Genomic DNA, 17,634 nt, shown 5'->3' with positions numbered 1-17,634 from the left:
CCATCCAGTAATATGAAAATGTAAGAAGAATGAATAAGTGAAAGGTAAAAGGGTGAGAGAGACCGAGTGGATGGACTGGAGAGAGAGAGAGGCGCTAAACACCTTTTGGCAGACACTGAGGTGATGGCGCTGGAGAAGAGGGAGGGAAGTGCCTGTTGTGCGTTGATAGTGCTGCACACTCGTTCACACAGGTACTCAGCAGTCTGCATGTGAATGCCTGTCAATCTGGATTTGAGGAAACCAGCAGTGAGGGGAGAATGGAGCCTGCAGATGGCTTTATACCCCTACCAGTATGCCGGCCTTTCTCTTTCTCTCGTTCTCTCCGAGTAGCAGGGCTGGGTTCAGGTTAATGTTTTGAAGTGTGGTGGTGACACTGTGCTATATGCATCTATGTGCACAGTAAAGACCGGGGCGATGCAAACATCTCTGCTGTAGGATAGTGACCTAGTTTTTACAAACCATGGCTCCACTTGCTTACTGGTCGGGTTTTCATTCTCAAATCCAGGGACATTATCATCATACCTTAACCTGCAACATTCAAACTATAAGTTATTCAAACATGCACTAGCCAGACAGTATTTTATATGGATTTACTGAGGTGATCCATCCATCCATCCATCCATCTTCTACCGCTTACTCCTTCTTCAGGGTTGTGGGGGAACCTGGAGCCAATCCCAGGGAGCATCGGGCACAAGGCTGGGTACACCCTGGACAGGGTGCCAGTCCGTCGCAGGGCACAATCACATACACACTCACACACCCATTCATACACTACAGACACTCAGCCAATCAGCCTACCATGCATGTCTTTGGACTGGGGAGGAAACCGGAGTACCCGCAGCACAGGGAGAACATGCAAACTCCGCACACACACGATTCCCAGCGGGAATCGAACCCCCGACCCTGGAGGTGTGAGGCGGACGTGCTAACCACTAAGCCACCATACGCCCCACTGAGGTGATATATTTTTGTTTTTAAATAAGATGTAATCATAAATTAATCTATAGAGGTCACTATTTAATATTTTGACGCCACAAATTACGTCTCATGGCCATCACTGAATACGCTGTGGAATCACAGACTTAATACACGGACTTCAATTAATCATCTTGTGACAATGAATTTTATTTTATAGCACTTGTAACAACCAATATTGCAGCTTTAGAGAAATCCGAATGTAGATTTAGATCCTCGATGAACAAACCAGATGACAGTGGCGAGGAAAAACTGAGGATACATGAATAGGAAACCAGGAGAGGAACCACACTCAAACTGGAACTCACCCTCTTCACACCAGATAGTGAGATTATAGATCACAGATCATTACTCTTCTACAAGTCAAACAGTACAGTGTGTTGGAGGGATGTTCAGTATGAGTAGATTGTGAATAAGAGTCCTGGGTTGAGCATAGGACAGTCTTTATGATTACAGTATGATCAATCAATCGCCATGGTTACAGTTTCTACAATGGTCTAATCCAGTCATGTCATTTCCTGGTCTCACAGTTACCACAGGTTAAGTACTTCCTGGCCACAAAATTAGTCTTTGGGCTGCCTCAATATATTAATTCATGGTTACACCTTATTTAAAAATAACAGGTTTGTAATTTCACAAGAATTTATCATAAAAGTCCTATTAGACAGGATGAGACATAAATGAATTAAACACTTCAGCTTGCTCTCTAGAACTCAATTATAAATCTTGTATGGTTGCACTACTTATATTGTTCTCTGCTTATATATCGCTTTGCTTGTATTTCCTCATTTGTAAGTCGCTTTGGATAAAAGGCATCTGCTAAGTGAATAAATGTAAATGTTTAGCACCTGCGTCTTTCTCTATTTATGACATGTTCTCGGAGTCAGCTGGTGATTGGCTCATTCATGCCACATCCTGGAAACATTCATTTAACTGGCACAGATTATCAACAGCTCCTTCACATCCAAATTACTCCAATTTTCCAGATATTTTTATTATTATTCACCAATGGTGGCTCGACAGTTAAGGCTCTGGGTTACTGATCAGAAGGTCGGGGGTTCAAGCCCCAGCACTGCCAAGCTGCCACTGTTGGGCCCTTGAGCAAGGCCCTTAACCCTCTCTGCTCCAGGGCTGTCGTATCTGCACTCTGACCCCAACTTCCTAACAAGCTGGGATATGCGAAGAAAAGAATTTCACTGTGCTGTAATGTGTACGTGACAAATAAATGGCATCAACACGTCATAGGATAAAGTCATCCTTTTCAATAATGTATTCTTTCTGCTCACACACACACTTCCTGATTATTTCCCAAGCACTAAAGTGTCCATCTTGACAGGTTTTAGACTTAACTTAACCCCTCCCTGATTTATTGCCATTAAGTTCCGACATAAAAGCGCATGTGTGAAAGGGGCCAGTGTGAGACAGGATAATGAACAAAGTAAAGCACCAAGGGCAAACAAAATCCTGCGTTCACATGCCTGCAATGCTACTCGGTTCATCAAAAGACATTATTAAGCTTTGCAACAAGGCCTCTTGTTTATTAAAAAAGGAAAGGCATTGAAAGCCTCCATCCATTTGAACTTCTGGCCCTGACCCACCTGAGTAAAGACCTCCCCCTTTCAGTCTCCACCCACGATCAGCCCCCGCGCAGACCTGCAACCACAAAGCCTTTATGTCCAGGTGTGTAATGTGTACTTGGTACCAAAAAAAAAAAGAAAATAAATCACAGACCTACTTAATGACGACACATTTATCAATTGGCTGTTCTGTCATTGTTGTGCACAACAAGGAGAAAAAAAAAGCAAGAAGGACATTGTCCTAAATACTCTCACTCCCCCGTGTTCCCTTCTCTGGGGGTGGAAGGACAATGTGCACTACTAACAGGCTGCATTGTGGAGGATTAGCTAGTTAGCCCCAACACAACTACTTTTCAGGCTGGGATTATCCGTTGAAAACACACACACACACACACACACACACACACACACACACACACACACACACACACACACACACACTAAACAAATGCCTCTTCCCCACCCTTGTATGACAACGGAGCATTTCAACAAGCTCTCGAGAGTCGACGAGCACCTCCCCCAGTCGATACTTTTGAAGAAGCGCCTCGGCGACTTGTCGGGGGCCAAAGCAAACGAAACAAGGCCCTGTGTGGAACAAGGCCAATCACAATGACTGAAGGATGTGCGCAAGGCCTTTTGTTTTCTTTTGCCAATATGCGATTTTAAAAGGAGATAAAGAATGAGGGCTAGTTGGTGATGGAAAAAACACTTGCAGGCCAAGCAATAAAAGTCATACAATTTCCCAATGACAAAAAAGCCGCTGTAGAGAACTAAAAGCAAAGCAGGTTGTAATGAAATAAAAGAAGAAAAATGTTTTCCATTATTATGAAGAAGTTGACAAGTAACCAATTGGGCACAACCACCAGTTTCACCAGCTTTTACTAACAATTTCATTTTTCCATGTTTTCAAATGTCACAAAATTTAAGTTTGTTAGCAAAGCTGTTACAACGCATCAATAAAAACTCTTCTAGTATCACAATATATACTAGTTTGTGTATATATATATATATATATATATATATATATATATAGGCATGTAACCACTCCTAGTTTAATATCATGTAACTGTCAATACAAGTTTGCCTTTTCTAAGAGACTGATGGCAATAAGCACCAAGTGTTTTTTTTTTTTTTTTGGACTTTAACACAACTAGAATAATAAAACACAATACTCTCACCTTGCACCACTTGTATTACAGTTTTGTCTCAATTTCTCAGGTCAGATGTGTGTGTGTATGTGTATGTGTGTGTGTGTGTGTGTGTGTGCACGCACGTCTTAGTTAAAGCTTAAAACATGAACCGCATTATACGGATGAAAATTATGAGCCACAAATATCTGCAGTATAAACCTGCCTTACTAATTATATACAAATCTCAACTTCTGTTCAAGTGTTCACATTTCAGAAAGTCTGATGTCACCATTATTGTCCACACTGTTCTTGAAAATAAACAAATAAATAATAAATAAGTAAGTAAGTAAGTAAGTAAGTAAGTAAGTAAGTAAGTAAATAAATAAATAAATAAATAATAAGTAATTTCTTCACTACATCGACATTTAGACTGAAAAGCAGAAATTCCACTAACAGCCACTATAATGAGGGATCAAGGAGACAAGCGGCACAAAACCACCCTGATCAGACACACACACGCACATTTGCGCTTGCTGAAAACTTTTAAGCATTTCATCATCCTGCATCCAAGGACCGACGAAGATAAACAAACACTAACTCCCAGAGTCAGACATCAGCAGAGAGAGGAGATGGCGAAACAACCGTAGAGTAACAAGAAGCAGAAGAACAAAAGTAAAGTAAAGTAACTGAGGAAGAGACAAAGTGAAGCAACAGAAAGGAAAAAAAAAGTACAAAGTGAAAAAGAAAAATAATAGCAAATAACACAGACAGAGATAGTACAAGAGGGTACAAGAGAGAGAGAGCCAAAGTGCATGAGAGAGAGAGAGAGAGAGAAATTCTGTGTCTATGAACATACCTCCATTAGTTAAAAGCCAGGAACGATACAGAGTAGAGTACAGGTGAGCGATATGACAAAAAAAACATTATATCATGATACCTGAAGATATTTCTGTGATACACAATACATAGTCTAAATTAAACTTAGAGCAAAACTGTACTGTTGCATTTTTAATTACAAATCTGCAAAACACTCCGCTTATTCAACGTCTACGAAAACAAAATTTCACAATTTTAACAGTTTAAATTTTAACATCAAACCAGCTGCTTCCAAACAGAGTTGGATTTAAAAAATTGTAACTTGAAGATCGTATCGTGATCATTTAGGACAATATTGAAACGTATATTATTTCATCATATTGCCCCGCTCGAACAGTCCATCTCAAGCTCATCGGCCTCGTATTGTAAAAACACTAAGCACCTCAGAAGTGCACTTGAGCGCTCAGTGAACCTGTGACCAAGCACTCGAGAGCTTATTGGCCAGACCCGATTTATGCAGGTCCAAATCGAATAAGGGAAGCTCGATCAAGCTAGAACACTCATTCAGGAGATGATGGATTACATCAAAAAGTGTCTACATCCATTTGCTTGATGAACCTTCATAAGAAGTGGAATACATGAAGTGGCACTGACCGATTCTCATCAAAAGTCTATATAGTAACAGACTGATGTGGTTGGAAAGGAGACAGGGAGATGGTACTGATGCATCTTTACAGGTCATGTTTGGGCTTTAAATTTCCATCCATTAAAAACATTCTACCCAATTTGTTTTACGTGGAGTTTGTTACATGACGATACAATGCACGATACCGTCGTAAATTAAGTCACGATTCGCTTATCACGTAATTGTGCTAATATTTCAAATCGCATGCCTCAAAATGAGTCAGAACGTGGGATAATTAACTCAGCAAGATTTCTTTTTCCTGGAAAAGTATTGGCTTCTGTTCACACTCATCCTCCAAATGATTTCCTGCGAAATTGTGCTCCGGTCTCGTTCTGGCTGAATGCTGCGACAAACCTAACAGGATTTTCACTTTTGTTCACGTTCACCCTTTAAATCAAGGTTTGTGAAAGTGTGTTTCATTCATGTGTCTTTATGGAAACCTCAAGCCATTGAGGCAGATATGCTTTGGGTTTGCATGTTGGGGTTAGTTAGGGGTCAGTGGCGTGGGACGCCAGGGTAGTATGTGGATAATCGGGGCTTGGATGTACCTCAGTGATTGCACCTTCAAAACATTAGCAGAGATAAATACGGGGAGATCTGCATGTGTAATTGGGCCACTGTGCCGCCGTTTTCTGCTCTGCTGTACAACAGCGAGGGAGACTGCCTCTGTCCTCAACCTTTCCCAGCATTAGTGAGTGAGCGAGTGTCGGCCTCGGTGATGCGAGAGACACGAGCGGGCTCAGGTAACCAAGACACTAATCAAAAGCCACGCGTAATTGCTGTGATGGATTTCATTCTGGAACGGAGAGAGAGAGAGAAAAAAGACGGTCTTGCTCTCGCTCATTTTCTCTTCCCTCATCTTCATCCTCCTTCCAACACACACAACTCTCCTCCCCCTCCCCCTTTTCTAATTCCCCCCTCCACCCCTTCTCTCTCTCTCTCTCTCTCGCTCTCGCTCTCTCGCTCACGAACAGCAGCCAAGACTCTCCATCTAGTCGGAGGCAGGAGGCTTTGAAGAGATCAAAGGCAAGGCCGCGAGCAGTGCGGCACTCTGGGAATACAGTGAGCCTCTCTGCTCCTCAGCCCCATTTTCCAGAGTCATGTCGGATTGCAGCTGGATTGCATTCCGAAGGTTTTCTTAATGCTCTTGGTTTTGACTTTGACATCAGTGACCCCCCCCCCCCCCACTTCTTCAAAACAAGAGTGAGACAGTATGGGGGGTGCGAGGGGGGGATTTAAAAGACAAAAAAAAAAATGAAAGAAAGGCAAAAGTAAAAAAAAAAAAAAAAGGAAAAAAAAAAGAAACCCCGTGCGGAATAAAGAGAATGCGAGAAGCATGCGCTAGTGTGAGAGAGGGAGGGAGAGAGATCGACAGAGTGATTTTTATTTTCACAACTCCATAATTGGGCAGTTCAAAGAGAGCAGGGGGGAGGGGGGGGTAAGGGAGCATTTGTTTTCAATTCTGTGGCCAATATGAAAGGAGCGACAAACTTTTATGAGTTTCCCAAAAATTAAAGACAGGCCCTTTTCACATTCAAAGAACAGGCCGTTTTTTTCATGATGGAGACCACACAAAAATGAACTGATAGCAAACCGCAAGAGAGAGGAAAAGAGGGAGAGAAAAGAAGGGGGGGAAAAAGACTTGAATGTTCTGGTAGAGTCAGAAAAAAAAAGTGAGAGAGCGAGAAAGGGGGGGAAAAGGCAGCTGTATCCATACATCCATTAAAGCGGCAGGCTAATAAAGCCTGGTGGCAGCCGTCCCTTTGTACTGCAATTCAGCCGAGGCCAGAATCGAACTCTTCCAGCACAGAGCATGAATACTTCAGTGCTGTAGGCTCCTCGGAGCATGCGAGCCTCTTTAACTCTCACACACCCACAGAGACGAGCAAAAAAATAATGAGCTTCTAAAAAAGAGAGAAGTTAAAAAAGAAAGAACTGCAACTTTGGGCTCCAGTCGCCATTGATCATCTGCACCACTGAGGGGACATGGGGCTGCATATTCCAGCGTCTGAAGTTCAGAGGAAATCTGGGATTTAAAACACGCACGCACACACACACACACCTCCCACTGAGTCCCATATCTGTCAACATACAAGTCTGCAGCTCAAACATCTCCTTTATCACTGCCGCATCAGACATCACGCATGTCAAGCATTCTCGTTTCTGTCATTCTACAATATACAAAATCACCAAAACCAAGCTGAATCTGTCCCAATTTACCGATCACCGCCCAGAACACGGGATTAACGTCAAAAAGGATGTCGCTTTGCACTAGACAAATGTTCAGCATGAACAGAACAGAATTTTCGGTCATCTGAGGGAATCAGCAATCGGAACGAAACAGACAAAAGAAAACATGCAGCACAAACACTTGGGCCTGCCTGACGAGTGAGTGGAAACAGCACGGGGCTGAGCAGACACCTCGCCAGGCGTTTACCCCAGGTCACACGTAGCCGGCAAGTCACGATAAGGAGTCGTGTGAAACCAAGCAGCATGCAGAACAAAACACAGAGCATCTTTATGACTTTCAGCCTCAGACTCAAGTCCTGAGGAGTGAAAAACCTGGAGACCTCGGAGGTGAAGAGAGAGTGAGAGCGGGAGACGGTAGTCTGCTAGCATGCTGGTTACTGCTAGTCCAAATTTCATTCCTTTTTTTTGCACCACAATTTCAATTAATTTGAACCACATTGCTAGGCTAAATCATACACAATATGCAACACAATATTTAGGCTTTTCTAACAAAGTCAGGGTTTTCCTTACCATAGAAAGGCTCAGGTACAGCACCTACGTGTTTATGCGGAGCACCTGAAGGCGAATGAACGTAAAAAGACATTTATTTTAAATCTCAAACATGTTATTTGGTGAAATGAACAGACTTTTGACTGTAGGTACAATAAGAATTGCCAGCTTTCTTTCACAAATACGGTAAAGGATAATGGTCAAAAACAACACGAAAAATTTAAATGACTTAAAATTTCCTTTGAATAAATTTCAAAACACAACTCCCCCCCTCCCCCAACCCCACCAAAAACCACCACCATCCCCCGCAACCCACACATCACCTAAGCCATCTGAAAAGCCCTGAAAAAAATGCCAGAAATGAAGGATCACCACGTAAAAAAATAAAAAATACAACAAATACAAAAAGTATCAATTCAATGACATTTTTGAAACTCGTTTGACAAGCGTACTCGTTACGATAACTATTAATAAAGTTAATAGTGAATGGCTTTAACAGGTACAATGGTTTAAAAGTCCTGATATCCATGATAGTCCAGAAAAGTGTACTATGATGAAACTTAAATCACGATATCACATTTATATCATATTGGTCAGCCGGATGCAAAATTCATGCCGGAGGAAAACAAAATAAAACGAATGCAGTCTAATATATTATTAGGATCAAGGATCTACCAATCCCACTTTCCCATTTTCAATTCAATACCAATACCAGAGCTCTTATTATCAGGGAATACCGACAGCCTCATAAAAACCGAACCAGCTGTCTGCTAGAACAGCTAGAACACCAAGTTTAAATGCGAAATCGGTGTTATGTCAGACATCGCATGCGTTCCCACGGTTAAAAACGCCACGCAGTTAGATCTGAAAACATATCGGGGTTTCGCAACACTACGTCGCTGATTAGGAAATTTCAGATGCAGTTAAATGCAGCAGGGCTTTGCTGCTCGTTCCGGAGAATGTTTTCTTGTTAACATCACCAGACTAACCATCTACAAATTACAACTCTCTGACACTCAGGTGAATGGCATTAACAGAACCATTTCAAACAGCTTCAATAAAAACAAATAAATAAATAAATAAAACATACTTTATTTTCTCACCCCCATTCTCTCTCTCCTTCTCAAAAATAAAAAGGCCTCAGCCACATGGATTCAATAGAGCAGTGTTTAGTGCTGGATGGAGATGGAGTATCGATGGCTTTGTTTATAAAGCCTGAATGTGCATCAGCACTTCAAAGGCCTGCGGGCTGCCACACACACACACACTGTGAGGTCTGTGTGTTCAGACCTGCACTGCAGATGACATGGCCGTCTCTGTGACCCTCCTCACTGACTCACTGCATGTGTGGAGGCTTTATTGCTACTGTAAAGTAAGACTGAATTGAAATGAGCACCTCTGTGCTATAAAATGCTTCAGTATGTTTACAGTCTACGTGCACGGCACGTATGAATATGATTTGTAGCACAGCGCTGGTGAATTCGGAAAGCGGCTCGGACGGTAGCGGCGGCTGTAATTCCGATCACGGTCTAATACGTTATCATTTCTATAGTAACAACTCATTCACAGGGACTGGTATGGTGGACGCTCCACACAATCCAAGGCACAATCCAAGGCATTTCGTTTGTATGCTGTTGACGACGTCTCCAGTGTCAGTGCTTTGTAACGAGTTTTCCTCCATGAGAAAGTCTTCGGGACAGAACTTTCCAGTTTCTTTGAAAGATGACAAGCTGGGGTTTTTTTTTTCTGGCTTATTAACTTTAACAGAGCAACAAATACGAGGCTGATGAGGGAACAACTGTGCATATCTGTTACAACAGGAACTTAATCCGTCTCGTGCAGGTTCTACGACATTTAAGGTTAATTTACATTTAAAATAAGTGACTTAACAGCAAATTAAAACTGACAATCTGCTGTTCTATTAGAGAAATAAAATACTATTACAATAACATGCTGTTCTTGGAACATGATCAAATTAAAAGTGGTAACGTTATGAACAGCAAGTTCTAAAGTGTTTCGTTTCTTACGTCGTATTAACTAATACTGTTTGTTTTTTTTTAATGGCAGATCATATGCCAGGGTACAGAAGGTAAAGTCAGGCCATGTAAAATTAGTTTTAAGTGAAGCGATTATACATAATAATAAGTGGTTGATGTTAAAGAGAATTAGATCAGTTAGACAACCATGCAATCTACTGAAGCACTAAGACAAATCAGCTGCACAATACACGAGATACCAACAAAGCAGTGATAAATAAGGTTGCCAACTCCATCTAAATGAATTCTGTACCGTTAAGCTGGTGCTCCAGTAAATGGTGTAAGGGTTGTTTTTTTTTTTTTTCTATTTACAGTAGTAAGTCTGTCATTCATGCATTTTATTCCCAGCAACCTTAAATGACTGATATTTTTAAAAAATAATTCCACAAGACCACAACCAACTCCTTGAGTCTCAAGGCCAGTCCTGGAGGGTTGGCAACCCTAACGAAAAGGCATTAGCGAGACCAACCCATACTCAGGAAGCATGGCTTGCTGGGAAATGTGGTTTGCTGACATTGACACCGCAGAGCCTGTGAAGAAAGGAAGCACGGTCAACGGCAGTGTTAAATCTCGTTAGGTAAGCCAGGGTTAGGGGAGGCTGTCATTCCACTGCACATCCACCCTGAGGAAGAAATCCATCATGTCCCACATCAAAGGAAAGAGTGTGTGAGCGTGTGTGATCTATCGCCAACTTTCAGTCCTAATCGGGGAGGGAGAGACGAGCTTGACCTCTGAACTACCACCAACGTCCTGCACGATCTTAAATTCAAACAGTAAATTGGCAATTACAGAAAAAGCGTAAAGAATTTAGCAATCAAGCTTGGGTTGGTAGGAAATAGTTACTGAAAACCCAACCCTCAAAAGACCAACCACGTGTGTTATTTTGGATGATATGCCAATTCAAACTGGGGGGCGGGGGGGGAAGTATACACTTTCCTAAATTTGCTGTGACATCCCAAGTGCTTCTGTATACTTCTGTATTACGTGCATCCAGATACATTTTACTACCAAAGTCTTTTACGGTGTAAACCTGGTTTAATAATTCACCCATATTCCCTTTTGTAGTGCTGGTCAAATTTCCAATTTCCGTCAGCTCCTATTAACAGCCACAGGTCTCAAAACGGTAAGGTTTCCAAAACGTTGCTAATCTTAACATAAAACTGTCACTATTAAAGCCGAGACGCAATTTTTGGCAGCGTTCCCATAGTAAGGTGTTTCGTTAATTGATGGATTACAGACCAGACTTGTAAGTTCTTCTATGAACAGGCCCTCCAAGGCATGAAAATGATGAAATGAAGCACCAGATTGCTTCCCCGTGCCTTTGTATTCTTCCAACACCGCGTTTCGGCGAGTGGCTTATGAAGAAACGTGAACCATTGCGCATGCAGTCACTTTAAATAGCCCAAAACGGAACAGTAAAACCTCACGCGACCTCCTGCTGATCGCTCCCAAACATGCCACGAAAGAAACAGGAACTCAGCACGCTGCCAAACAAAACCCAAACTCTCACCACCCTTCTCTCTTGTATACTCTCTTTTCCTCTTTCTCATCCTTTCCTTTCTGGAGAGCCCCATTAAGGAGCAGTAATGAAGTGACAAAAGGCCTAAAGAAACACTCAAGGTTATAGCTTAAATTCTGATATACACCGCTTTGGAAAAATTCTCCAGATCTCATTTCATCTCAGAATTCAAGATATCGGAGAAGCTCTACGTCAGAGCAACATGCGCAGACTCCACGGGTCAGAGCCACTGGTAAGCTAATAGCAGCATGGGTCAGCGAAGCCAGCCTGAGGGAACGTTTAAATCTCATCACTGCTTTCTTCCTCACTAAACTCACAGCCTCGTACCTTCCCACAGTCAGGTAGCAGCGGAGCAAATCTGCTGAGCGGCGGAAAAGCCGCCGACCCTCGACTGGGTGTGTGTCAGACACTGGAATGTCGGGGCCAATGGAAATCTATCCAAACTTCAGGGAATGAAAGTAGAGAGGAGGAGGAGGGAGGGGGGGGGGTTTGACTAGCGCCTTTGATCTTGGAGAAAACTGATCCCAGGCTTGAGATACCGTGTCGACGTATTTGAGCTGAAGGAGAATGTGAGAGAAGGAGGAAAACGTACACGGTCGTTTGCGTTGCTCGGCTTCTGGGATGCAGAGATGCACGGCTGACATGTTGGCTACTTGTTTGGATTTTTTTTTTTTTTTTTCTCAACGGTATTGCACACGAATGTCACTGATCTAGATATACTGGCAGGCGAGACTACGAAATAAACAGAAAATTATATATCCTATATACACAACACTAATCATGTGACACCAGACACAGCAACTAGTGTACGTGCCATACTTCCTACATCACATTTATGTAAAAAAAACAAAACAAATCACCATGTGACATACAGGTGCCCTCTCAAGCAAATCAATGCTTCATCACAGCCGAACTCCTACTCTGACTTTACCCCTCAGCACCCACCAGGGTCCGTACATTCGCTCGGTATCAGCACACACAGCACACGCTGAAGCTGTGTGAACAATGCCAGAGATGAGCTCGTACGTTAGCCTGCGGCGGGTGTCTGTCCCCGGCACGGGGCCACTGCCAGACTGTTCTCCATACAAAAACATCCAAACAGGATTAGACTGGACAGCTGCTTGCATGTCCTGCATCTTTTTTGCAGGCATTGAAGATTTGCAACGAGACAGAGCAGACGGAAAGCGAGTAGCACCAAAAGAGTATGTATAGATTATGTACAGCATCAAGTTACACTTACTTTTCATATGATGTAAACAGGATGTTTATATTAATTGTGCACCGGTTTTAAGACAACACCACAAACATTAGGGAATACTATGCAGCTAGATAGAAGCCAGAGTGGTATGAGGAGTATTTCTGTTATAAACATCACCACACGGTTGCCAGGTCCTCGGTCACAACATGAGGCAAACTGTCCGATTCATCCAACTCAGCATTACATCCATCACAATAAAATAAAAGATAAAAACACCATACACAAAATGATCAATTCAGGAACACTAGCAGCAACTAGTTTTGATTTGTCCTACAGCAAAAAAAAAAAAAAAACAAAGAAAAGAAAAGAAAAAGAGTAAGACTAGGCAAAACCCACCGTTCGGGGCATGGGCGGCGAGAGCGAGCCGTTGTTCATGTAGGGTTCGTTGTTCATGTTGGTCATCATGATGTAACTTGGGTAACCAGAGTAGGCATGCCCTTTACTGTACAGATCTTGGAGCTTTCCTGGAAATAGGACAGGGTGGTTATTTTGCTTATTCAAACATGAGGCCTTCAGAAAGGAAAAGGAAAATACACCAGTACACAAGCTGGTTTCAATGCATTTTAACCTGGGATCAATGAATCTCTAATAAACATCAAAATCTACAATCAGGAAAAAGGACGAAACCTTTCATGATGCTTGACGTTATTCGTAATATTACAACGAGTCATGTTCTTTGCTAACGTGTAAGAAAATATTTCTAAAACGGACATTTTTACTACTCGACCTAAAAGAATGAACGTTTTTAAAGGAGCAAAAAAGGAATAAACAATAGACTGGGAAAATGTTCACTACTCAGGAAACGATTATAAGGTGTGATATACCGCAAGATGAATCAATTCGAGATTCAACAACTTTGTCACATGTAGAATAAAATTCTCAGTTCGGCTCATTATAGAATGCTGCATTAGAAAATAAAATATAAATAATAACAACAAATAAAACAGCAACAATGTCATTTCACTGCCTGCAATAACGTTGCAACATAGACGTAAATTTCGAATTTCACCTAAAACACGATTCTCTTTCACTTACGCAATTTACCGTTCTTGCAAATGTTCTGAAATGTGCATGACTCGCAGACTCTCAGAGCGCAGCGCTGTTTTGTAGGAGGACAATGGATGCCCCCTGTGCCAATTAGCAACAATTAACACACAGTATCTCGCACACACAGACATACGCGCAAAGCATCAAAACACAGACGACCCCCGCCTGTTTACGGAGGTCGTCAAAGTGCTCGTGTATTTGTGTTCGTGTGAAAGAGAGACAGAAAGTGTTTGGAAAAGGGGGGGCTGATTCTAAAGGAAGAACAGACAGAAAGACAACCTCCTGTGTGGGGAAGGTGGGGGTGTAAGCGAGACCGATTCGGGGGTGGTGGTGCTGTGCGTGTTCTCGGTTTAAAGAGAAGGGGGTGAGGGGGGGGGGGATTCGGCTACGATTCACAATGACCCGAGAACAAAAAGGGCTACAAGCCCCACCATTGTGAAGTCCGACACTCGGGCGTTAAATTGACGAGCAATCAGTGGAGATCAAATGAACTCCGCAGCAACACGTCCCTGATGGTAGCGCTGGAGTGTGTGTGGGGTGTGTGTGGAGGCCAGAGTGTCAGTGGGAGTCCTCTAGACCACCATACTGGCACGTGCCGAGTGCCGTCAGCATTAAATCTGCTGCTCGTCTTATTGAGCGGCTTGTCAAAAGCAAAGCGGCGTTAAAAGATATAATAAAAAGAAAGAAATAAACCCCACTGTTTCCCATGAGGGATTGGCAAATATGGTAAAGATTGATGGACAGTAATTTTTCAACATGTTGTAATATTGTGAATACTTACGTTTACGTGAAAAAGTTTTTCAAGGCACAAAACTGAAGCAGATGAGCAGATAATCCTAGACACCATATTTAATGTACTTAAAATATAAATATTAAACTGTATAAACAGAATTACTGTTTAATCCAAGGAACCGTTTCTGCGTTTGCATAACAATTTTTCTAACGATACAAGTCGTGTGTCATGTGAAAAAGTGGTTTTAATGAAAAGCCAGGCATCACTTACCATCATCCGGATGCTCTCTGTGTTTTTCATGGTAGGAGTCTGGGGTTATTTGAGACTGTCTAGCTGCCTGTTAGGTAAAAAAAAAAAAAAAAGAAAAGAAAAGAAATAAAGAGAGTAAAAAAACGATCATATTCATGCTGCATATATTACCAAAAAAAAAAAGCATGAAAAGTGACGGAGAAAGAGGGAAAGAAAAAGCTTTTTATCTCCTGTAGGTTTTACCAATTGTTCTTTTCAAGAGGATTCCTCGAGTAGACAACTATGATGAATATTTAATAAACAATAATTATCTTTTGGCAATAAACAATCCAAATCTGTCCTTCATATTTGTTGAGAGAAGACAAACCTGGGAAAATAAAACAAATCTGCGCGCACACACACACACAGACACACACACACACTTTCTGCAACCATGGAAGCAGAGATAGAGAAGGGGGAATGGCGCTTAGAGTGAAAGATCTGCAATGAATTTCTAATTAACATTTAGCCCAGTGTTTGATTCTTCCTCAGGACACTACCTAACCCTGAATGTTGCACATGTCAGGAGGGAAGCTTTTCATTAATATCACCTAATAAAGCACATCCTGAAAACATGGCACGCCCCATCCACATTGCGTTAAACGGTTTATAGTCCATAAGAGAACAACGTCTCAGAGATCTGGAATTGCACAAATATTTCTCTAGACAATTTTTAAAAATATATTAACAATTATGATTAGTAGTATTTGTTTAGAAATGTCTCATTTTCTCCGGAAAGAAAGGGCAGAAGGACTGAGACAGGAAGCAACAAAGCCAAACCATTCACATCCATGCATCCTTGATAAAGATTCAAGAAAATTTTAAATCCCCCCTCCAATAAAAGAAGGGCAAGACAAGCAAGTAGGTAGAAAGAAAATGTCCATTTTTTGGGGGGGGGAAAAAGAAATTCCATTTCATAATGGTTATTGGGAGGTCAAGAAGAGACCAAAAAAAAAAAAACATTGTAAAATAAATAAAAAGAATAAATAGGATGGAGAACAAAACATAAGGAGAAATATTTTCAGAAATGTTTGATAAGTGTGTCAAAGATAAAGTTCAACGGTTTAAAATACAAGAATAGATTTTCAATATGAAAGTAATCAATTTACACGACAAAAACATTATTATTATTATTATTATTATTATTAATAATAATAATAATAATAATAATAATAATAATAATAATAATCATAAACTAGCATTTTAATGCAGTATCTACAATTTTATTTATCCAAATGTCTACCAGCAAATAGATGCACTTATTATTAATTTATTCGTTTACAGAAAATAAAAGGCGTAGAAAAATATGCGCTTCATGTTGTTAGAAATGAATTGAAATGAAATATGATTTGAACTCTGCCAGGCATCTAAGCAGGATGTGTTCACCTTGTGAATGAGCTGAAACTCGGTAGCAGACTGACACCAGGTGTAACATAAAACAACACAACAAAACTAACAAAGAAGAAAAAAAAAACCTGATCTTGTTTTGTTTGTGAACAGAAAGACAGAAAATTGATAAAGTATAATATTTCTAAAGAAATGTTTCTCCGATAAGGAGATGTGTTTCTACAATTGTACAGCCTACAGATGATGACAGAATGAATAAAAAACATAAATGCATGCAGAAGTCTGCTTTTTAATGGTTTATATATATATATATATATATATATATAAAAATTAAAAATCACTAACTAAGAAAGCAATAAACCTGAGTGGAGGAAATTTAGACTTTTTTTACTTTTTTTTTTTACATCAGTAATTCGAGATTTGAGGAGTCGGATCATAAATGTGAGGACTCACGTCGTGGCTGTTGTTCGGACTCGTTTCGCTCTCGTTGACCAGAGAGGACTTGAGCTCGGCCAGGTCTCCCTCCTCCTCGGAGTTGGTGATCTCGGCGAAGCTCTGCTCCTTCTGCGGGTCTCCCTCGTCCTTGAACGGGATCATCTCGTCGGTGGCGCAGAGCTCCGGGTCTCCGCCGCCTCCTCCACCCGCCAGCTGCGGCATGTTTCACACCTCTCCCGAGAACTTTCTGGAGCAGGAGCTCAAATCCTTTTCACAACGAATGAACCAACTGGAACCTCTCTCTCTCTCTCTCTCTCTCCCCAACACCTGGACGCCGAGTCTCTTTCACAAGCAATAATATTTCTACAAGACCTAGGTTAAACTGACACCGTGAAATCCCCCCCAAAAAACCTGTTGTGTTCGGGTCTAAACACAGATTTCTTTCTGAATGAACCCAAGGGAAACTTGTTCTCTTCGCCCCCTGACGAAGCGACTCCGTAGTCCTTGTATTTCCTTCTCAGAAACTGTCCTCTTGAGAGAAAAAAAAACAAACAAAAATAAGTCTTAAAGTTTGTTTACAGCTAGCCAACCGAGAGCACGCGCTCACCGTTCCCACTCCGAACGTGCTCAAACAACCACGAGAACTTGGTTCTTGATGTTTTTGGTTTTTTTACTACATAGAAAACATCCACGAAGCATTTACAGCTCAGGTTTTTATTTATAATGGGGTGTTGTTGTTGTTGTTTTTTTCCCGTCCCAGTAAAGAAAAAAAACAAAACAAAAACAAAAATCGCCCACAAACTCGGTGTTGTTGTTGTGGAAGCGCCGCACGCGCGCAGACAGCAGCACGGTTCCGAAGTGGAGCAGCAGTATAAGCTCCGCGCGATATGCAACTCTGTGGAGCGCGTGCGTGCGTGTGCGTGCGTGCGAGCGTGCGTGCGTGTGTGTTTGTAACGTAGCAACGGCTCTCCTCCCCTTACCCCCCTCCCCCCTTCCCCTCTTCCCCGCACCCGCATTGACTGTGAAGATAGAGATGAAAGAGACGCCGC

General features: G+C 41.7%; 1 protein-coding gene across 3 annotated transcripts in view; it reads right to left on the bottom strand.

Annotated features, from left to right (window-relative positions):
* The window catches only part of lef1 (lymphoid enhancer-binding factor 1), a 44,183-nt gene extending 26,971 nt beyond the window's left edge, over nt 1–17,212 (bottom strand). For all 3 annotated transcript variants that reach the window (XM_053621969.1, XM_053621968.1, XM_053621970.1), the window contains exons 1-3: nt 16,604–17,212; nt 14,786–14,852; nt 13,072–13,199 (exon numbers count right to left, since the gene is read on the bottom strand). In XM_053621969.1, the coding sequence (XP_053477944.1) occupies nt 13,072–13,199; nt 14,786–14,852; nt 16,604–16,807 (399 nt within the window). In that variant the 5' untranslated portion in view covers nt 16,808–17,212. The remainder of the gene's footprint in view (nt 1–13,071; nt 13,200–14,785; nt 14,853–16,603) is intronic.
* Between the last annotated feature and the right edge of the window lie 422 nt (nt 17,213–17,634).

Source organism: Ictalurus furcatus, chromosome 3, assembly GCF_023375685.1.
Source record: "Ictalurus furcatus strain D&B chromosome 3, Billie_1.0, whole genome shotgun sequence".
In the NCBI taxonomy this organism is placed as follows: Eukaryota; Metazoa; Chordata; class Actinopteri; order Siluriformes; family Ictaluridae; genus Ictalurus; species Ictalurus furcatus.
Note: the sequence above shows the minus strand (reverse complement) of the source record. Positions and strands in the feature narration are given on the sequence as shown.